This window comes from Microcaecilia unicolor, chromosome 6 (genome assembly GCF_901765095.1).
Source record: "Microcaecilia unicolor chromosome 6, aMicUni1.1, whole genome shotgun sequence".
In the NCBI taxonomy this organism is placed as follows: domain Eukaryota; kingdom Metazoa; phylum Chordata; class Amphibia; order Gymnophiona; family Siphonopidae; genus Microcaecilia; species Microcaecilia unicolor.
The window spans coordinates 54102941-54126165 of record NC_044036.1 but is presented as its reverse complement, the minus strand read 5'-3'; the positions used below and the strand labels follow the sequence as shown (position 1 = coordinate 54126165).

At 42.0% G+C, this 23225-nt stretch overlaps 1 protein-coding gene across 1 annotated transcript in view; it reads right to left on the bottom strand.

Annotated features, from left to right (window-relative positions):
- Positions 1-23225, bottom strand: part of AK5 (adenylate kinase 5) — a 346160-nt gene that overhangs the window by 30413 nt on the left and 292522 nt on the right. The window contains exons 12-13 of the mRNA XM_030207788.1: positions 14860-14976; positions 8960-9151 (exon numbers count right to left, since the gene is read on the bottom strand). Of these exons, the coding sequence (XP_030063648.1) occupies positions 8960-9151; positions 14860-14976 (309 nt within the window). The remainder of the gene's footprint in view (positions 1-8959; positions 9152-14859; positions 14977-23225) is intronic.

The following is a 23225-nucleotide window of genomic DNA, read 5'->3' as shown; positions in this document are numbered from 1 at the left end:
TCCTCACATCTGCGCTGTCATGGCAATTTAATAATGCGGCCAGTGTTGTGGTTGAGAGACTGAGGCCAGAGGATGGTCTGCTGGCTGGATTGGAAAAAAAAAGCTAGCAGTAGCACACCAGCATGCACACCACTTCCTCCTGTTATATTTATAAGCATAATTTTTAAGCTTCTTAATCAAGATGAATTTTCTACTGGAAACTTAGGGGGTCCTTTTACTAAAGCTTAGTGCGTGCTAACGGAATCCGCACTGCTTGCCCTGGGATTGGTAGCATGGAATGTTTCTGCTATAGGGGTTTCTGCCAGGTACTTGTGACCTAGATTGGCCACCACTGAAAGCAGGATACAGGGCATGATGGACCAGTGGTCTGACCCCAGTATGGCTATTCTTATCTTCTTAAGACAACCTTAGGTATAAAATGGACTTAATAGCACACCCTAAATGCTAAGTCCATTAGCACACTTTAAATTTTAGTAAAAGGGCCCCTCAGGCTTCTAGGTTTGGCTGAAAATAGGGCACAACTTTAGCAGTCTAGCTTTTTTTTTAGAATATCGGGTCCCTTGTTTTTACAAAGTTCCTCAATGTTGAAAGTGTACTAGGAAAGCTTTGTAGGCTTCCTATCAGGTTTTTTCCCCCCCCACTAACAGAACAATTTTCCTACTTGTCTAATAACCAGTGTGACTGATTCCAGTGCATTCATCTGAATTACCACTGGGTAATTATCCTGTGATCATTTTTTTGGGATAAATACCCCTGGGTAGTAGCCCTGGGGTACTCCTCCTGGACTGGAGGAATAGCCGGACAACTAGCAAAAGCCAGGTTCAAATCCCACTACTGTTCCTGGTGATCTTGGGCAAATCGCTTAGGGGCCCTTTCACAAAGTGGCAGTAGCCATACTGTGCCAAAATCAGCTCTATCGCCGGGCTTGGTCAGGCGTGATAATTTCACAGTTGGCATGCGTTGTTTCCCATGGTAGAAAATATTTTTTTTATTTTCTACAGCGGAAGCATTCCCAGCGGTAACTGGCAGCATGGCCACATTGGCATACGCTGCATGAGTACCACGCGTGTAGTGCATGAGCCCTTACTGCTAGGTAAGCTGCCCCCATTAAAAAAAGCCTTTTTTTCCCAGCCATGGTAAAAAATGGCACAGCATGCGCCAAGAACATGTGCCCGCACTACCGCAGACCAATTTTTACTGCAGCTTAGTAAAAGGACCCTAAATCTTTTACCAGGCCTTACTCAAAGGACCCCAATAATTTTATACTGGTATGTCAACGTTTAAATATTCCAAGCTTTGACTATTGAGATTCATTGTTTTTGCAGTTACCCGTTTTTATTTTGCATGCTCTACAAGTAATGCACAATGCAACAGTGAGACTGGTACCAGGATATCCTAGGATGAATACATTACACCAACTGTATATGAACTTCATTGGCTCCCTGTCATATGGTGGATATAATTTAAGGTTTTACTGCTGGTTTATAAAATATTGAACAATATTTTGCATACTCTTTACAATCAATGGATCAGAACGTACTGAATGTACCATCTTTCCACACAGTGAGCTTGTTAGAATTAAGAAATAGTTAATTTTAGGTTAAGGGATCTAAACTATGGAACTCTCTCTCACTTAACATTCGTAAACAGGAACACATTCTATCTTTCTGAAAGCATCTAAAGGCTCATTTGTTTAAAAAAAAACCCCAGCAACTAATATGAAATTGATATGTAGATGGTCATTAGAGTGATTATTGTCATTGTATTGTTTTATGTGTTGATTAATTATACATATTTATTCTGTAATCTGCCTAGAATTGTAGATAGCTCGGAACAGAAATGATTTAAATAAATAAATGATGCCGGTCACATCTCCTGCTACTCTTGTAGCTACTGTAAGTAACCACAACTTGAACACATCTTGCCAAGACTTGAGGGTGGTCAAATAGGAATATGCATTTGTTAACAAAAATGTGATTTGTTAATTTTACATTAAAAAAATTCATGCACACATGATTTTAATATGTGTCAGTCTATAAATTAATATATTTAAAGTTGATTTCTCCATGTTAGTTTTTATGTATATTAAAATGCTTTCAAGCTGGAAAAGGTTTGAAGTAACCAAATAAAAGTCTGAAAATCAGCTAAAGATTTTGAAAACGGACTGAAATTTCATATACAAAAGTCCAAGCATCTAGGTAATTAGAAGACCGATCAAGCAGAGCATAGTCAAGCACTCTCACTTAGCTTTCCAGATCCAATCTGAAATGAAAGATGCCTTGCACGCCCTGCAATGTTCATAAAAGAAGAGAATTTGAGTCACAGGGCCACAGACTTGCAATTGAAAGGCAGAATCAAGATAGAAAGCAGCTGCATCTCAGGTCTTTTCTTCCTACAGAGACGGGGCCTTACTGCAGTTTCCCATTACTTGTTTTGTGAAAAGATGCAAGATGAACAAAGGTCCTTGAAATGTGTCCACTGTTCCACTCTAACAGTCACACAGAAGTATTTCAGGAAGATGCTGTCAATAATGTTCAGCTACTAACCAAACTTATCCTGACCATAGGGCCAGCTACTGCAGCCCATCTCCCCAGCCCTTTCTGAAGACACCTCCCCATTCTACAAGGAACGATTTGGGCTGTGGGTCTTTCTCCTTGCCTGATTAGAAATTTGCAATTTATATAGCCTTTGGTTTTATAAAAGCAATAAAGTGTGGGATGGGTGTATAGCTGATTTGTTTCATTTCGGTGACATTAATTCAAATCTATATTTATAAGAGTTCAAGGGAATTGTGGACACCAAGTGAACAATTTTCAAATCCATTTCCCCAGATCAATTGTCCTGCAGGAAAAACTGCAGTCCTCTGCTGAGTGAAAATTACATCTGAGATTCTATAGCGCCGGTTAAAAAGCAGGAGATCAGGGAGGAAAACGGTGTATGTAAACATGACTTTGTCCCTAATTGGCCACCTACTCAAGGAGGAAGTACGAAATGAGCAGGCATGCGTATATTACGTTAAATGATTTTAAAAATTGACTGCAAACTACACAGAAAAAGAACTTGCATATCTTGCATATATGTAGGCTATTCAGAACAGCCCAAATGGTGCCTTTTTGCAACTTTATATGTTTTTTCGCTTTTGTGGTTTGCAAGAAGATGAGGGAGCAATAACTACCTTGCTGTGTGTCCACTTGTTGAACATTTGTCCAGATGGATCATTCTTGAGGATTATAGATTTTGAGTGTTACTATAACCTGTACATTCTTGGAGAGGAGGAAATTTGGACTACATGTTGCTAAGGTAAGAAAAAAGACTGATTCTTCAAATTAATACAGTGCATCTGCTTGGTTTAAATCAAGAACTTGATCTTTCAGTATTTTTATAATTTTATTTCCATGGATTAATAAATTATAGTTATGCATATTATTTTGGTTAGTCCTCAAATTTTCATGTACTATACTGCTGTCATTACTGTATATATAAAATACTGTACTTTCATGTGCTCATTCCTTTAATGTACTGATTATTTATGTATGCTTTTCATTTTATTCTTTGTTCACATTTATTTTTATTTTTTTTATTGATTCACACTCGCTGTAATAAGGTTTTTCTAATTTATGTATGTATTATTTATTCATTTATCCCAATTTTACTTATGGGTTTATTTCTGGTTTTATACTTTTAAGAACACGGGGAACCATGTTTATATTGTTTTTTTTTTCACAAAATGGTCATTTCTAAGGTTACCAATGTAGGTTTTTATTTTTTCTACTTATTTAAATGAAGCCCCGCAGCTCCTGAGGCTTCCACAGTTGGTACAATGCCTTAGATGGATCATACATGTCATTACAACGCAGTGCTGGAATACATGGCATTTACTGCCATTTTTATGCATCTGGAAAGTGATAAAATTATAAAATTGATGTGGTTCAGCTTCTATGATGGTCCTTTACTGATTGATATGAGTTTTGTGTAATTTTGTGAGAGACCCCTGATTTTAGCATTTTTGACTAGCCTACAGCATTAAGGGGCCCTTTTACTAAGGTGCACTGAAAAGTGGGCTGCGCTGGTGTAGGCTCATGTTTTAGACACATGCAGGTCCATTTTTCAGCATGCCTGGGAAAAAGGCCTTTTTTGTGTGGCTGAAAATGGCCGTGCAGCAAAATTAAAACCAGTGCGTGTTCATTTTCAGCCTGAGATCTTACCTCTACCCATTGACTTAGCGGTAAGATCTCATGCGCTAGCAGGGTAGTAAGCATCAGCTAAACGAGCTGTGATTGGCTGACAGAAACTTGGAGGGACTTAATGGAAAGGGAAGGGTGTCTAAACAACTGATTCATTTGGTGCAGTGCTTAGAGCACTAGCCTAGGAATCAGAAGGTGGCTGGTTCAAATCTCCTTTATTAATAATTTTTAATTTGGACGTCCCCAACTGCACTTGCATGTTTTTTTTTCTTCCGATTTTTGCTCTCTGCATGGGTCCGGGCAGCACCAACTAAACTAAATTTGCTAGGGGGGACCTGCATGCTGCTGTCATGGAGCTAGGGATGATATTTGAGGCTGGCATAGAGGCTGGAAAAAAAGTGTTTAAAGTTTGGGTTTTTTTGGTGGGAGGGGGTTAGTGACCACTGGGGGAGTCAGGGGAGGTCATCCCCGATTCCCTCCGTTGGTCACCTGGTCATTTAGGGCACTTTTTTGGGACCTGTTCGTGAAAAAACAGGGTCCAGAAAAGTGTCCTAAATTCTGGCTAAAAACGCCTTTATTTTTTCGATTATCAGCCAAGCGCGCCCATCTCTCCTCAGTCGATAACCACGCCCCAGTCCCGCCTTCACCATGCCTCCAAAACGCCCCCATCAACTTTATGCATTCCTGCGACGGAGTGCAGTTGGAAACGCCCAAAATCGGCTTTCGATTATACCGATTTGGGCACCCACAAGAGAAAGACGTCCATCTCCCGATTTAGGTCGGAGTTTGGGCATATTTCTCTTTCGAAAATAAGCTGGTTGGTCTTTTCCCAGTGTGGCATTACTTATGTACTTATGTACAGTGCTTTCTCAGTAAATGGAAAGTACATGTTACATGTCAAGGTGACACTTGGGAGGAAATGAGGCTATGCAGCCCATATATAGCAGACACACATGGATATAACCTTGATGGTGATGAGAGACTGAGGACTCTGCAGACTCCAAGATGTTCCAACGGAAATATGTGTTCAGAGAACAAGGACACCAGGTGTTTCATACTACTTGTATGCTACATGGTTTTTGCATGCTGTGAGCACAAGTTACTGATAAGGAATTAACCAATTGCCACAAAGTGTGCATGTGAACACAAGTAGGAGAGGATGGTAGAAAACAGGAAATTGCCATTTTTGTATATTACTATATTGTGTGATGGAAGGAAACAGGAAAATCCATATATGACCATAAGTTAGTTTTGGGAAAATCACATGATTTAGGAGAAACAAAACTTAAAAGAGTATATATGTGATGGCTAAGTTTTTGCTGAGCAGTTTTGTTATTCAGTCTGTGCGTCTGGCTAGTGGGTGACAACCTGCTCCAGAGAGAACAATTATTTTGTATTGGCTTAGTGAGATACCAATAAAGATGGTACAAAGATGCTCCTGTACCATCTTTGGTATCCATACGACAGAGACTCAGTTTCCAGAGTCGTTTTTGTTTTTCAATATTAGATGGATTTGAAGCGCCCTTCCTGAAGCAGCCACGAGGTTGGCGAAACAAGGCGCTCTTGTTGGAGGGTTGGCATTTTTTCGTTGGTTGAAGAATTTTTGCAAGGCTCCGGACGGAGTCCTTGGGGAGAATTTTTGACTGCCAGTATTTCCAGCAAAGATAGCAACAAAGGACATTGTGGAAGCTGCCCTGCTTGGATAAAGCTAAGTAACTTTTTAGCTACTGTATTTGGCATGCTTGTTGTATGCTTTACTAGGCAAGAGTGGGTATGTAAGTTTTTGCCCTTGTTATTTCAGTTTCCTTGTTAATCTTTAGGGTTCTTTTTTCCTCCCGGGGGGGGGGGGGGGGGCTCCTTATAGGTAGTCTTCTCTTGGGTTGGGGTCGTTTTTGGTGTTCGCTTAACTGCTATTTACAAGAGGGAAAGAGAGTTTTTCATCCCATTCGTTTTTCTCATGTAGTATGAGTTTTTGCGTCTGGGTTTTTTTTTCTCTTTTTCCTTCCTAGTAGGAACCTATGATATTAACCTACTCCTGTTTATACAAGGTGTTGTGAATACTTTAGTATTGTCCCTTGTTAGGAGGTTTGAGGTTCCATTTGATATATATGTTTTGCATAGGTTGGAATTTTTTTCCATCAGTTTAAAGGGACACCTTCAAACTAACTTTATATATATAAATCAAACTCCTCTTATTAGGTTGGAATATTTTCTTTAGAGTTTGTATTCTCCTGTAGTTGTTAGAGCCCAACTCTGAATGCCATTTAGCGCTTACTGCCAATTTTTATCTGTGCTGATTTTTCAGTGTCATATACAGAATTCAGTCCATTCTGTACTCTTTGATTTATGTTCAAGTACTACTATAATCTGTTTGGTTTCTCTCCTTGCTTTTGTGATATGTTCAAGCTAATACTTTGTTGGCTCTTAATAAAGATATATATATATATATATTAAAAAGGAGTGGTTTAATGTTTTTTTTGAGAAGGTCATGTGACACTGGAAGTGCAGATAAACATGGTAGCACATGGTATCTTGTTTAAATTGTAGCAGGACCTGTATCTGTGAGAGAGAGAGACAGTAAGCACTTTTTACAGTTATTTGTTTCTGAAAAGCCTTTTTAAGGTAAGTGGCTGTGACAGGTTGGCCACGGCTGTGTTCACATCAGGCTCCTGCAACTTATATTAAGTAATACACTTTTTGTGTATGTACAACTCAGACTTTTACAGACTTCAGTTTGTGTTGAGGCACCAGTTCTCAGTTTTACTTCAAACTTCTTTCCTTTATTTTCCCTTCATATTATAAACCACTCTCCTCATGTCCTGTGATCTGAGCTGGGCCTATGCTGACTAGGGCTGCACTTTAATCGCAGTTAATCGCAGTTAATGCTGTGATTAATGCATTAGGGGCCCTCTTTATTAAACTGCACCATAGGTGCTAGAGACACCCATATATTCCTATGGGTGTCTCTAGTGTTAGCGTGCGCTAATTTTTATCACGCGCTAAAAACAGAGTGCCTACAGCTTGGTTTAGTAAACAGGGCCCTAAATCATTAATCACGATTAAAAAAACGAATCACATTGCAGTGTCTCCTGTCTCCTCCAAACATCTCTTCTGCTCTCTTCCATTCCCAACTCCTTTCTAGGGTGCAATTTCACATTTTTGCCCCCATTTGTGATTCAACATCACCCCCCCCCCACGTCAGTCTACCTGCCTGCTGCTGATTCAAAGCTTTCCCTCTGACCTGCCCCACCCAGGCAGAAACATGAAATGTCAGACGAGGTGGGATGGGCCAGAGGGAAAGCTTTGGACTAGACCACAGGCAGCATATGTGCAATGATGCCACTCCCCGAACCATCAGAAGACCACCTTTAACGTACATAAAAATGTAAGAATAGCCATACTGGGTCAGACCAATGGTCCATCTAGCCCAGCATCCCGTTTCCAACAGTGGCCAATCCAGCTCACAAGTACCTGGCAGAAACCCATATAGTAGAAGGGGTATTGAGAGTGGAGGTAGCTGCTGAACCCTGGGGGGGGGGGGGGGGGGGGGGGAGAAGTGTGAGCTGTAGACCTGCAAGCAAAACTGAAGGGGTCACTTATGGAAGCTATGACAGAAGCAGTGAGGTCCAGAAGCCATGATAAGAGCTTGGTGCTGCTCACCAGCAAGTTGTGTTATTGCTCATGGGGTAGAGGTGAGTGAGGGAGAAGTACTCCCCAAGGTTACGAGCTGATGAGAAGATGACCACAAGTTTACAAGCTGATGAGACAGGGAGGATGAGAGATCCACAGAAATAGAGAATGGGGGAAGAGGAGAAGAAATTTGGGTGTCACAGAAATGCATGCAAAGTAATTAGCTAAAATTAGGCATTAACAATTAATAACTGGTATTAACAAACACTTAATTGGCAATAATTGCAAATTATGCACAGATCTGCTCTGTACCTAATTCTGTAACACTGTGCCTATAATTCATAGTATGCAACTTAAAAGGGGATGTGGCCACGAGAGGGGCATGGGTGGTTCAGGGGTGTTCCTACAATCTAGATGCAATGTTACAGAATAATATCATTTTTGCATCTAACTTCCATTAGATGACTGCCAGCATTTACACCAGGTTTTGGCAGGTGTTAAGTGCCATGCCCAAAGTTAGGTGCGAGATCCGAGCTAAGCTAGTATTCTGCAAAGTGCACTCCATGCAGAGCAGAGATCTTCCCAGGGCCTAACTTCGGGCACCATTTACTGAATTTCACCCATAATGTGAAAGAAGCTTTTTGTAATGAATAGTTTGGCTAGCAGACAAATATTGTGTTTGAATTAGATTTACACTACATAGGTCAAATTCATAATGAGGAGGAATACTTCATAGGATTCTGAGGAGAGGAGGGATCCCTCTCTCATGCTTTAAGATCACTGGGCTGAGATTTAAAAAATGCTGATCTCCTAAATTCAGGCTCCTAAGTTAGATGTCTAAGTTTGTTTGTCCCCCTCCCCCTATTTTCAGGCAATCATAGGATCCTAGGATCTTAAAAGTTATGCTGCTTCATTTTCCTATATGTAAGGCCTAATTTAAGTGCCTAGTGCTGAAAATTAATGCTAAACTCCTAATAGTTTTCCCTGCCCTAAATCTTCCCTATTACCTTCCAAAATTTAGGAGTTTAGTGAAATTTTGAGCATAAATTTAGAAACTCAGTCCTAGTAAATTTTTAGAGGCCAATTTAAGATCCTAATTCTCACAGTTAGGAGCATAAACCCTTTGAAAATTGACAATTGTTTACCTGGTGCAAGAGTGTTCTTGTTTGATAATATGAAATGACAGACTCTCTTGCTTGGTAGTAGGCTTCAATTCTCTTCTTGATGGTTTCTGTGGCATTATCCATGTGCGGGCTGGTCTTACTCCTCTTCAGAAGACGCTTAGTCATGGTCTGCATAGAACAATCCATGAAGAGCACAAGACTAGGCTCCCTTATCTGTAGTAGGTAAGAAAAATACAGATGAAGGGATACAAATTGGCCTATTTCCAAGTTTTCAATGGCGGAAAAAGTCATGGACAACTTCAGAACACATCTTTATTCAGTTTAATTTGCACAGTCACACATTTCATTAAGAGTGGCATTTCAGAAAAGACATACAAAGCAAAATCAAGATATCCAGGTCGGGACATCTCAAGTTCTGTTAGTATTTTAGAACAGGATCTGTCGACTTAGAGCCTATTCTAAAAGACATCCAGGAACAGACCTTTTGCACCGGTTATGTGTGGTTGGAGCATCCATTTCACAAGCATCAATGTCCAAAATGTTAACAGGCACAACACGGCACCATAACATGCATGATATCACATATATTAGCCATTTTACAAACATATATGTTTATGTTGCTGAAATTGTCACAGAGCCTGATATCCTTTACCAATATTACTTTCTTATTGGGGGGGGGGGGGAGGTCAAGAAACACTGGGGGAGTAAAGAGGTGACTTCCCCTAATCTCGCCAGGGAGCACTGCACAAAAGGAGCATTTTGCTCAAACTAGACATCCAGGAAGCAGGTGTAAATCCTGACAAAGTTTTTGGAAATATATTATAGTCATTAAAATTTGTTATACTGCCCTTTCCCAACAAACAGGTCAGGGTGGTTTACATTGTAGGCTAAAAAAACCATAAAACTAGAAAACAGAAAAGAATTCCATTGGTAGGCGTGGGAAATACATGTCTATTTGATTGGCTCTCATTAATCCCATCCAAAAGATGCCCCCATGCCCTCTTGCTATATGCTCGTTTTTCAATTTTAGACATGTAGGCCCCAGCATTGTAAAATTGGGAATTATACAACATCCACATCTAAATGCTGGTTAATTCATGTCAGAAATGTGCATAGGACTTCTAAAATATGTTCTAAATTATATTCAACTTTGATATTCAGAATTAAAAGGTTTCTGTAGTGTGGTCTTATACCTTAGAAAGCTCAACTTGAAGTGATAAGCTACAGAAGCTTAGTCATCATATCTTTTATGAAAAGCTGCAACGTTGTAGAAGAATATTTAATCATAAAGGGGTCCTTTTACTAAGCGGCGGTAGGCACTAACACATGTCTCCTGTGTGCTAAAATACATTACTGTGGGGTGTGTTTGGAGGGGCAGAGAGTAGGCAGCTACTTTGCTGCATGCCAACCGATTAGCATATGGTTAGTGTGTAAGCCCTTTGCGCCTACTAAATAGGTGTTGGAGTTCTGCCCCCATTTGCATGGAGGCAGGCTGTTTGTTGCTTATCTATCTATCTATCTATCTATCTATCTATCTATCTATCTATCTATCTATCTATCTATCTATCTATAAGGCATTGTTTATACCAGCTTACATTATCTGTAATTCGATGGCACTGTGCCCTTGAACTACAAATTCCTGTAATCCCATCGTTCCCTGAAACAGGCTCTCTCAGATTGGCTTGCCTTGTTCTCTGTGCATGCTGGGCTATTGGCCTCCCTTTCTTCTCTTCTCTTCCCAGTGGGTCTGTTAGTCTGCAGCATTCTCCTCTGCAGGGGCGTAGCTACAGGTGGGCCTGGGTGGGCCCAGGCCCACCCAATTTTGGCCCAGGCCCGCCCACCCAAGCGCACACACACTGCAGCAGCAGCAGCGCATACCACGGAGACGGCACCCGCTCGCGCTCTGGCTAAGCTCTCTCCAGGTTCCGATGCCCGCCCACCGGTGCCTCCCATCCCGTGGCCTTTTCACTGCCTCTCAGAACAGAAGCCCGTGGGGGGAGCGGTCGTACCGCCTTCGGTAGCGCGGAGTCCGTCAGCTGTTCGCCACATTTGTCCGTTACACACACACCCCTCCCCTTCCGCTAGGGCGCTTGACCTCTCCAGAGACACGTGCTCCTTGGGTCATGCGGGACTACGACGAGGTGACCGGCTTCCTGGGCCAGTGGGGACCCTTCCAGCAGTTCATTTTCTTCCTGCTCAGCATCATCCCCAACGGCTTTGTGGTGGTGTTCCTGGCCGCATCTCCCGAACACCGTTGCCTGGTGCCGGCCACCACTAACCTGAGCGAGGCGTGGAGGAAGGTCAGCATCCCTAAGAAGATGGTGGACGGGGTGGCGGTAGACAGCATGTGCTGGCAGTACCGGCTAGACCGGGTGCTCAATTTCTCTGCCCAGGGGCTGCTGCCAGGGCTGGACGTGAACGTGTCCGAGATAGAGACGGAGAAATGCCTGGACGGATGGACGTACAGCACGGACGTGTATCGCTCCACCATTGTAACAGAGGTATGTGCTGGGACAGTAGGTGATTGTGTTTGTGTTGAACGCTGCACGGTGATATAATAAAAACAGCAACAACATGATGCACCAGGAAACACACACGTACATCAGATTGCCCATTACCACATTATAGCTTTGCATGTAGTTGAAATGATTGCAGTGCTGTGGGTAAAGGGCTATGTCTGAGGCTGTATATCAATCTTGGAGCTCTTTTACTAAGTTATAGTAAGCAGCTAGTGCAGGGTTTATTTCGTGGTAGACAGTGTGGATCCATGCTAATATCTCCTGCGCTAAAAAGGCAGCCATCGTAGTAAAAATATTACTAGCTGTCATGAGTGCTGATAGTAGTATGTGCATCTGCCCTACTGGTAGTCTGATGTATTGATTATTTACCACTGGAGCTAGAAACTCAATTACAGAAATTTTCAAACAGTGCTTCTAGAGACTGTCATGTAGCTTTCCTTCAGTGGATACTCAATCACTCAAAACAGTGGAGAAAAAAAAAAAAGACCTCAGCAAGTCAATAACTGCTTCTTAACTAGCATTGCAGACATACCAGCCATGGGAGGTCAGAAAAAAACTCCACTAATGGTGCAACTGTATGGGAAGAAGAAATGCCAATAACAATTCAGAACAGAACAGTAATGTCAGCTATGCAGATGACTTCAGTTTCTCAATATTTTCAAATTATATTTTTTCAAACACTACTTATTCAGATCCTTCCAATGCATAGCTGTTACACATCCCAAGGAATCCTCATTTCACATCTGCTGCTTTAGGGGATTGATTAATTTCCCTTGACCACAGCGATCTTCAATAGGGCAGTGTATGGGAGGTGGGGATAGCGCTGGGCAGACTTATACGGTCTGTGCCAGAGCTGGTGGTTGGGAGGCGGGGATAGTGCTGGGCAGACTTTTATATAGTGCCCACCCATATTAGCTCTGGGCCCACCCAAAATGTCAGGTCTGGCTACGCCACTGCTCCTCTGTGAACTAAAACTACCCATGCTGTATATTACTGTATGACCCCCTTCAAGCTACTGTGATTCTATCAAGATTTTATCAGTGTAAAAGGATAAACAGCATTACTACTCAGTGTGTTGTTGAATTACTCCCAGCTTATCTCTTGCATGGAAAGAGAGCCGGTGGAGAACAGACTCCCAGTTTGCAAGGCAAAAACTCTTGTCCAGCATATCTGAACTGTAAGTTAGTTTTTCTTTGTTTGATTATTGCATTAAAAATGAGTTTCGTTCAAGAGTTCTGAGTTTTCTCATAGTGATGTGGTTTATGCTGCAATCATACCCAGTGAAAGGTGCAGAACAGTCAGTAAGGGCTCACATGCTAATGGCCATGAGCTAATTTGGAAAAAATAGAAATGCGGCTAATTCACAGCCATGTTAAAAGGGGCCTCAGTGCATGGGAAAACCCACGCGCTAATCATAGCACATGACCTCTTTTAATGCAGCTTAGCAAAAGACTCCTAAGTTACTGCGGAAGTATTCAGCATCCTCTTGAACATCCCAAGTGCATAAGGACTAACAACGTAAAGCAGATGGCAGAGCCATATGCGTTTACTTACAGACCTTAATTTTTCAGAATTCAAAATGATCTTCAAAACTCATTAAGGATGACAAGCAAAAAAAAATATATAAATGCGCTAAGAAAAGGAACGTCTCCATGATATGTCAGCTGGAGGCAGTGATTCAAAGCCAATAATAGGAAGCTGCTGTTTTTCTTCCCATTTGCACAGACTGACTTGGCTTTTTCTTTTTTTAGCCAAAATGTATCACGGTTTTCATTGCAAGGTCATTTCAGCATAGCCTGTCTCATTACGCCTATCCTGTCTGTGGAGAAATGCAAACGTTAGCTCCCCACTTTAGAAAGAAAAATAAGACCTACATCTGGAGTCAACATTTGCTTTGGATTTGCGAAGAAGTAGCATGGATTTATAAACCTGCACTGATCGCCTGTATGTTGTGCAAGGGAAGAGAGACAGGCTGGGCACAGAGCCTTGCATTTGCTAAAGGTGGGTTTAGCTGATCCCTGGGAAATTCCTTTTCTCCCTAGAGAACACACAGTTGATCCGCCTGCCAGAGACTCCAATTCAGGCTACTGTAAGTTATTCAAGACCAGGTTTGCCAAATATTTGAAGTAAATTAATTTAGAATAGCTATATCTGTAAGATCAGGAGGAGAAGTAACCTTAATGGGTCACTGGGTACTTTTCTTATCTCCTATCCTTATGTTTCACTTTATATAGCATTGACTGTGTTCACCGCATTGTGCAAGGCTAATACATATACACCAGATGCAATGAAAGTAATTATTCAGGTGCGATGAACAAAGAGGTTCCTTTGCAAAACAACTGGCACTCTAAATATGAAAGGCAGAGGCACATAGGAGAAAATGAAGGCGCATGCTGTTTTATTTCAGTGCCAAATACTGTATTATGCAGCAAGAGCCAGTCATTCCAGTTTGTAAAGGCAGAAATGGAAGTGGATGAACTGGCTAACAAGCCTTTTCAATAATTTGAAGTGTGCAGAACTGTTGCTGTTTTTCAGATTCATGTGAGAGATCAGTATCTGTGCTTTACGCTTTAATAGCCTCTCCCAGGAAACATTACTAGTGAGATATCAACTTCTGATTTACGTGTTCAGCTCTATGTGCTGCAGGGGGTCAGGCAGTACCACAAGTAGCATGTCTGCAGGACACTAACTAGTTACACATTTAGCACAGTGCTGGTCTGAAACAAATTCAATACAGGCCTTGATGTAGGGAGATCGGAGCAATCAATAGTCAGGACTCTGTGGTAGACATTAACCTGCAGTGATAAATCAATCATGTTTTCCTTCCTCTTATCAGCAACTGTTAATGCTTTGCACAAGACATGTTTAGGGCTGATGTTTATTGTCAAGTCATTACACAAAAAAAAAATAAAGTCCTATGTGGACTATTTGCAATCAAAAATGACAGTAATGTTTTACTTGATCTAACCAAGATGTAAAAAACTTGACAAGTACACTTATGACAAAGTTTCCTAGTGGTACAAATGGATAGTCAGTTATTGCATCTCCTAGTACCTAACAGGTTTTAGGGGGAAAAAAAGAGCACTTGGGGATCCTTTTTCAATTACATGCTAGCGTTTTTAACTCACGGTAAAAATCAGCTGGTGGTAGACACAGACTCATTATATTCCTTTGGGCGTCTCAGTGTTTACCGCCAGCTGATTTTTACCACGATCTAAAAACGCTAGCGCGGCTTTGTACAAGACCCCCTTGGTGTCATTTTAAAAATAAAAAACTTGCAATCCAAATAACTCACTTCAGGGAGAATGAAAACAAAACATGCTACCTATGTTTACTAATCAGGATTCTCAGTTACTACCTGGAGAAGAGTGCTTAAGCTGGTCACGTGGTCTAGTAACTTACCTTGCATGCAAATAATTCTCCTTGTTTCACCTCCCATGGAAAGCCGTCAATTAGAAATCCCTTTGTGGCGCCCGAGCCAGCAGTCATGGCTTCTTTCAATAGTTCTAAAACAAGATCCTACAGCAGATCAAAGAAATGTGATGATTTGGAATGTGTAATTTTTAACCATACAAGTGATGACCCTTTACAAAATATATTCTGCTTTTACACAATGCTTATTTACTAAAGAGCATTAAAGATGTAGTTTAATGCTTGTTTTTCACATGTCTTACATCCTGCCCCATAAATACAGGATCTACTAAACGGCATTAAGCCTTTAGCGTGTCTCTTACATGCAGTTAGCATGTGTTCCTGACAAAAATAAAATGGCCACGAGACCTGAGCATTTCCTTCCAGACAACACCCCTCATGAGCACAACCCCCTCCCATTCCTCAGCAAACACTCATTCTCCTGTAAAATCTTAGCTTTTGGTGCAAAGCTTAACCACTACCCAAATCTAGAACATCTTTTGAAGTCCCCTGCTGTGACCTCCCATATCCTCCTCCCATTATCTTAAAAGGCATCCTCAAAGTTTTCAGGGCAGAAGCATTGGTCAGTCATTTGCTGCCCTGCTGGCACTGAAATTCCAAATGGTACTGGCTGGCTATAGCTCCCCTTTGGCCCACATTTGAGGGGCAAAGGAGAGCTTTGGGCCAACTAGCACTATTCTGAATTTGGGCACTGGCATAGTAGAAGCTACTGGACATGGAACCTGCCTAAGGGACTTCTGTGCTAGGGAAAGGGGCATCCACTATGAAAGGGGATCCAGCAGGGTGACAGGGTTTGAAGACAGGGATAGGGGTTACCAGAGGACATCTGTTAAGGAATTTGGGACAACTTCCAGGGAAGGGGAGAAATACTTAAATACGATCCTTACTTTGCTGATGTGGGGGAGGGAGTTAAGGGTATTCTTGGGGCTACCTTCCCTAGGTTTTATTACTTTTGATGGGTATAGGGGCTTGACAGCATTAACTACACCTCTGAGGTATAGTTAACTTTTTAAGTCCTAATGTGGATTGTGATCCTGATTATTTTAATAATGGTTGCTTTGCATGCATTTATATGTGTGCAATTAATTGATCATTGCCTGTGTTCTAATTCTTTTTAGCATTGCTAATAACTCTCTTGTAAGAGTTGCTGATAAAAGTCCATTAGTAAATAGGCCCCTAATGGTTTGTAGCCCCATTCCATATCACTTTTTTTTCAACAGAAGAGAGATAGTGAATTGTTGCCTTGGGAACAAAAAGCAGATTGCTCAAGGTTGATTTTAGTTTATGGAAAAGACATTGCTGGTGTGAATGAGACATCCTTCACTTTTAAATCCCTAGTGCTGGTACACATCTAATATAATAAAACGCACCCTCAACGTTCTGAGGACAACGTTCTGAAGCCATCTGATGTCACTCCCAGGCTGAAGGGTTCGTGGATTCGTGGTGTGAAGCCTTCAAGCCAGCCAGCCGTCTCTGGCGGAAAAAAAAAAAAAAAAATCCGGCAGCGAAGCGTCAGGGAAGGAGGCGGCGCTCCCGACGTCTAGCCTTCCCTTCGCTGTGTTCCGCCTTCTTCTGACGTCAAGGATAACGTCAAAAAAAGGCGGAACACAACGAACGGAAAGCTAGACGTCGGGAGCACCGCCTCCTTCCCTGACGCTTCGCTGCCGGAACCGCCACGGAGGTAAATTTAAAAAGAAGAAAAAAAACAAAAAGGGATGCATGGATGCGACAGCATGGATGCGAAGGGGGGGGCATGGATGCGAAGGGGGGGGGGGAGAAGAGGGCGGGCCAGGCTGGGACATAGGAGAGAGAGGAGCATGGATGCGAGGGGGGTCATGGAAGAGAGAGAGGGGACTTGCTGGAAAAGGATGAATGGAGGCGGCAGGGGACAGAGGAGCATGGATGGGCATGGATTGGGAGGGCAGGGCTCAGGGAGAGAGGGGAATTGCTGGAAAGGGATGAATGGAGGGGGAGGGGACAGAGGAGCATGGATGGGCATGGATTGGGAGGGCAGGACTCAGGGAGAGAGGGGAATTGCTGGATAGGGATGAATAGAGGGGACAGATGGGCATGGATGGATATGGATTGCAGGGCAGGCCTCAGGCAGAGAGGGGAATTGCTGGATAGGGATGAATGGAAGGGGCAGGTGACAGAGGAACATGGATGGGCATGGATTGGGAGGGCAGGGCTCAGGGAGAGAGGGGAATTGCTGGAAAGGGATGAATGGAGGGGACAGAGGAGCATGGATGGGCATGGATTGGGAGGGCAGGGCTCAGGGAGAGAGGGGAATTGCTGGATAGGGATGAATGGAGGGGACAGATGGGCATGGATGGATATGGATTGCAGGGCAGGCCTCAGGGAGAGAGGGGAATTGCTGGATAGGGATGAATGGAGGGGACAGGTGACAGAGGAGCTTGGATGGGCATGGATTGGGAGGGCAAGGCTCAGGGAGAGAGGGGAATTGCTGGAAAAGGATGAATGGAGGGGGCAGGGGACAGATGGCCATGGATTGGGAGGGCAGGGCTCACACTCTCTCTCTCATATACAATGTCTTTCTGACTCTCACTCTCACACACTCTGTCTCACACTGTATCACATTCACTCTCTATGTGCCACACAGTCAATCACACACTCGCTTGGTCTCATACACTCACTCTCACAGAGAATCTGTGTCTCACACACACTCTCTCTCTCGCCCACAAACACACACTCTCTCTCACACTGTGTCTCACATACACACTTACACACACTCTCATTCTCACACACACACTCTCTCACAAACACACTCACACCCAGACTCACTCTCTCTCTCACACACTCACACTTTCACTCTGACTCTCAAACAGTCACTCTCACATACACTCTCCCAAACATACACACTCCGAGGAAAACCTTGCTAGCGCCCGTTTCATTTGTGTCAGAAACGGGCCTTTTTTACTAGTAGAATATAAGATCCCTGTCTAATCGACTCCCCATGATACACTTTTTACTAGCCCAGCTGCTTTTTCACTACTGATGTACTGGGTCCTGTTTATTTGGATGATAAGTGTGAGGAAAGGTCTTCTGATGTTAAGCTATCCAAGTAATATTTATAGAAGATGCTTCCTTCTGTCAAAGGAAGAACTGCATAAGATGAAAAAAATGTTGCAAAACTTAATGGCATAGGTCAGTTTTCATAGGAAGTTATTAATTTATCAGTGGTACTAACCCTCTAATTCTATATATGGCGCAAATAATTGTGGGCACAAATTTGGGCACATGCTCAGTTTGCATGCACAATTTAATTGAACAATGAGCCAATTAGCTCAGATAATTAAGTGCTATGATTGGCACTAATTGGCAATAATTAGAATTTATGCACGCATCTTTGTAGTCAGTATTCTATAAAGATGCACTTGTAAATTTTTACCTGTGGATCCAAAAAGGTGGCGTCACCATGGGCGGGTCACAGGTGTTCCAAGAATTTGTGGGCTGTATTACAGAATACGATAGATCTGTACCTAATTCAGGTGTGAGGATTTACACCAGGTTTCAGTTGGTGTAAATCCTTGCGCCCAAAATTAGGCGTGAATCCTGGCATTACACACTAGGGCTTCAGAAGAGCAGGTGGAAAGCAAGGTGGGAAGATAGCTACTATGGACCTGACCAGCTTCCTTGAGGCATCTTTGGAGGTGGTTACACAGAGATCAAATGTGACTGTTATTTTTGCGTTGGAACCTGATCAAGATCGAATTTTGGCTATTTACTTTGGTCACTTGAATGAAATCATTTTTTTTGCGTCAGAGATTCCTGTATTTCCTGATTTGTCAAGAAGTATGCAGAAGAGACATCAGGCCTTTCCAGCCTTAAGGTCTAGAACCCTGGCTCTTGAAGCGAACTATAATCTGAAATTTCCTTGTGTATGTTTGGTTATTTTTGAGGGTAAATCTTTCTTACTTTTTGACCCAAAACAACAATTTGAATTTCTTAAATTAGAAGAGTTTGCCTGCTACAGAGTCATTACCAGAGAGTTCAGCACTGTTCAGTTGCTTTCCCATGTCTGTCTCAATAGAAGACTATGGACTTTTCCCTAGGAATTTGTCCAAACCTTTTATTAACCCAGATACGCTAACTGCTGTTACTACATACTCTGGCAAAGAGTTACAGAGCTTAACTATTCATTGATTGAAAAAATATTTCCTCCTATTTGTTTTAAAAGTATTTCCATATAACTTCCTTGAGTGTCCCCTAGTCTTTGTACTTTTGGAACGAGTAAAAAAATCGATTTACTTCTATTCGTATTACACCACTTAGGATTTTGTAGACCTCAATCATATCTCCCCTTATCCATCTCTTTTTCAAGCTGAAGAGCCCTAACCTCTTCAGCCTTTCCTCATACGAGAGGAGTTCCATCCCCTTTATCATTTTGGTCGCTCTTCTTTGAACCTTTTCTAAAGGTGTGGTCGCATCATGGAGCAATACTAAGGCATTATAGTATTTTTGGTCTTATTCACCATCCCTTTCCTAATAATTCCTAGCATCCTGTTTGCTTTTTTGGCCGCCGCCACACACTGAGCAGATTTCAGCGTATTATCTACAACACCACCTAGATCTTTTTCTTGAGTGCTGACCCCCAAGATGGACCCTAGCCTCAGGTAACTCTGATTCGGATTATTCTTTCCAATGTGCATTACATTGCATTTGTCCACATTAAATTTCATCTGCCATTTGGATGCCCAGTCTTCCAGTTTCCTAAGGTCTTCCTGTAATATTTCACAGTCTGCATGTGTTTTAACAACCTTGAATAGTTTTGTATCATCAAACTCCAGTTGCTCTGCTCTACTCTGGTTTCAGAACCAAGATCATTGTTCTAATTATACAGACATGGTAACAGTAAATGATGGCAGATAAAGACCTGCACGGTCCATCTAGTCTACCCAACAAGGTGGCCAGAGTTGAATCTGCATAGGTTCCACTTCTTCATGAATAAACACTGGTGTACTTAATCTCTCTCTCTGCCAATTTTGGGCACAGACTATAGAAGTCTGTCTGGCACCGATCCTACTTCCCAACTACTGGAGTTGCCATCAAAGCCCAGGCCAGTATTCATCCTGAACTATTTTTGCCATTTACAGGACTCAGACTATAGAAGTCTGCCTGGCATGTCTTACTTCCCAACTTCTGAAGCTGCTGTCAAAGCTCACTCCAGTTATGAGGACATTTAAGTGTTCCTTTAATTGCATTCCATCCTTTTTCTATATAGTGTTCCTCTGTGTTTATCCAACACATTCTTCAATTCCGTCAATGTTTTTGTGTTCACAACCTCCCATGGAACAACATTCCAGGCATTCACCACCCTTTCTGTGAATAAGCATTTCCTGATATTGCTTCTAAGTCTCCCACTCTGCAACCTCAACTCATGACCTCGTCCCCATCTCTGAAAAAGATTAGTTTGCATATTAATACCTTTCAAGTATTTAAATGTCTATATCACATCTCCCATCCCTCCTTTCCTCTACTGTATACATTTTGAGATCTTCAAGTCTCTTTTCATACATTTTTTGGCGTGAGTCACATATCATTTCTGTTGCCGTCCTCTGAACCACCTCAAGTCTTTTGATGTACTTAGTGAGATATGGCCTCCAAAACTCTACACAATATTCCAAATGAGGCCTCACCAATGAATCGGCCACAATACTGATCCTTGGGTCACACCGCTACTCACCTTTCTTTCCTCTGAGTGAATCCCATTCATTCCCACCCTCTGACATCTGTCAACCAGTTTCTAATCCCAGTTCACTACTTTGGGTCCTAACTTCAGCCCATTCAATTTGTTCACAAGCCTCCTATGGGGAACCATGAAGTCCAAATAGGCCACTGTCCAGCGTGTGCCCTTAATCCAGTTCTCTGGTCACCCAGTCAAAGAAATCAATCAGGTTATTGAAGATCACTTTTCCAAAACTCACTGTCCATTTTTGTGTCAGTTTTGAACTATGGGATTCATTTTGTTCATCAAGTCAAGATTCATTTACTGAAGCTTATTCCTGCGCCAAAATCCATAAATTTAGTGAACAAAATTAATCGCATGGGTCAAAGCTTACAAAAAAAATGGACTGAGGGAGTTTTAGAAAACATTTGACACTATTTTCCTTTGGTTAAACCATGTTGCCTTGGATCTCATAAGCCATTGGATTCTAGGAATTATACTGTCCTTTCCTTCAGCTGCGCCAAAATAAGTTTTCCTACCTCTGCAGTTTCCCACGTCTCTGTCACCATTTTTGTATAGAGGGACCACATCTGCCCTTCTCCAATCCCGTGGAGCCTCCCCTATCATCAAGGATCTATTATACAAATCTTTAAAAGGGCACATGAGAACATCTTTGAGCTCCTGCAGTATCCTCAGATGCATCTCTTCTGGCCCCATGGCTTTTGTCCATTTTCAGTTTTTCCAGTTGTTCATAAACACTTTCTTTCATGAACGGTACGATATCTACTCCTCTCCCATATATGTTTTTTTTAGCCAACAGAGGCCCTTCTCCAGGATTTTCTTCCATGAATACAGAAGTATTTGTTTAGCATGTCTGCCTTTTCCTCATCACTCTCCACATATTAGATCTCAGCAACTTTGAGTCTCACAATTCCAGTTCAAGCCTTTCTCCAATATACCTGAAAAAAGTCTTGTCATCTTTGACTCTAGCCATTTTCTCTTCTGCGCTTTTGCCAGACATATTTCTCTCTACACTTTCTTGAGTTTTATGTAGTATTTTTTCTGTGTTCTTTCTGCATTCTTCTGTACTTCTTAAATGCTACCTGTTTTACATTTATTCCTTTAGACACTTGTTTGGTGAACTATATAGGTTTCCTTTTCCTCATGCTTCTATTTACTTTCCTTACATAAAGATATGTTGCCATTTTTATTGCTCCTTTCAGCTTGGACCACTGACTTTCTCTTATATCTTCCCACCCTGCTAACTCTTTCCTCAGGTACTCCCTCATTTTACTAAAGTCGGCACGTTTGAAATCCAGGACTTTGAGTTTTGTGTGTCTACACGTTCCTTTAGCTTCTATATCAAACCATACGGCGTACTGATCGCTACTGCTCGGAGGGCACCCACCCGGACATTAGACACATTTCCCCCATTTGTGAGCACCAGATCCAGCATCACCTCTTCTCTGGTGGGTTCTATCACCATTTTCCTCAGGAGAGTACTTTGAAAGGCATCGACTATTGCTCTACTTCTTTCCAATTCTGCAGATGAAACACTCCAATCTGCATCTGGCAAGTTGAAATCTGCCAGCAGCAGCACCCTCACCTTTCATCCCCAGCCTTTGGATATCTATAACAAGGTCTTTGTCCAGATTTTCCATTTATGTCAGAGGTCTGTACACGACACCTGTGCGAACAGAGGTTCCATCTTCTCTCTCCAAGATGATCCACATCACTTCCTCCTTTCCCAAGCTGCCCTGAATTTTAGCTGCTCTTGTGTTGCTTTTCAAGCACAGTGCTACTCCTCTACTTTTTATGCCAGCTCTACCCTTTCTAAAGAGATAATAGCCTGGTATGGTTGCATCCATTCACGGGAGCCATTAAACCATGTCTCTGTGATAGCAGCAAGATCTGAGTCTGCCCCTAACATTGGGACTTGCAGAATCCTGCACTTTGTTGCTCAGACTGCAAACATTCATGCTCATTGCAATCCAGCTATATTTTATTGACACTTTCACCTTTTGCATAGCTTTTGTCTAATCTCCCCTTCTGCTTGATTGCTGATAAATGGTTTGATAAGATGGTTCATTTTATTGTTTCTCCCACTGTTGTCCCAACCTCCTATGTATATAAAACCTTTTCATTTCCACCAGGTTTTAAGCCACTTATTGAAATTTTCTTCTCTTTCTTCTCTGATCATACTCAGTATTTGGTTTATATTCCTGCTCACTGAGGATCCTGGAAGGTTAATGGCTGTGATAACAGAGTCACCTAGAGGCAAGATTTTACAGTTTTGAGCTGTTTCATCTGTGTTTTGTGGCTGCCTCTTGAATTGAGTTAACTTCTCAGTCTGTGGTTTAACTACAGTTTTATTTATTTTTATTTCCAAGACGTTCTATACCGCTCTGACGGGCACAGCACATCGGCATATAGTCTACATGAGGAAACAAGAAATGAACTCCATTAAAATATAGGAAAGCAAACAATCACACTTAGGGGGACAATAAGAGAGGGGAAGAAAGGGAGAGGGGAAAAGAGGGTAGGCAGTTCTGATTTCCAAAGTATTGTAAAGCTCCAGCGCTGCAAAAGAATTTTCTATTGCCAAAAATTGGACAGGTGGATGCCTCTTTGTCACAGGTCATAATCTACC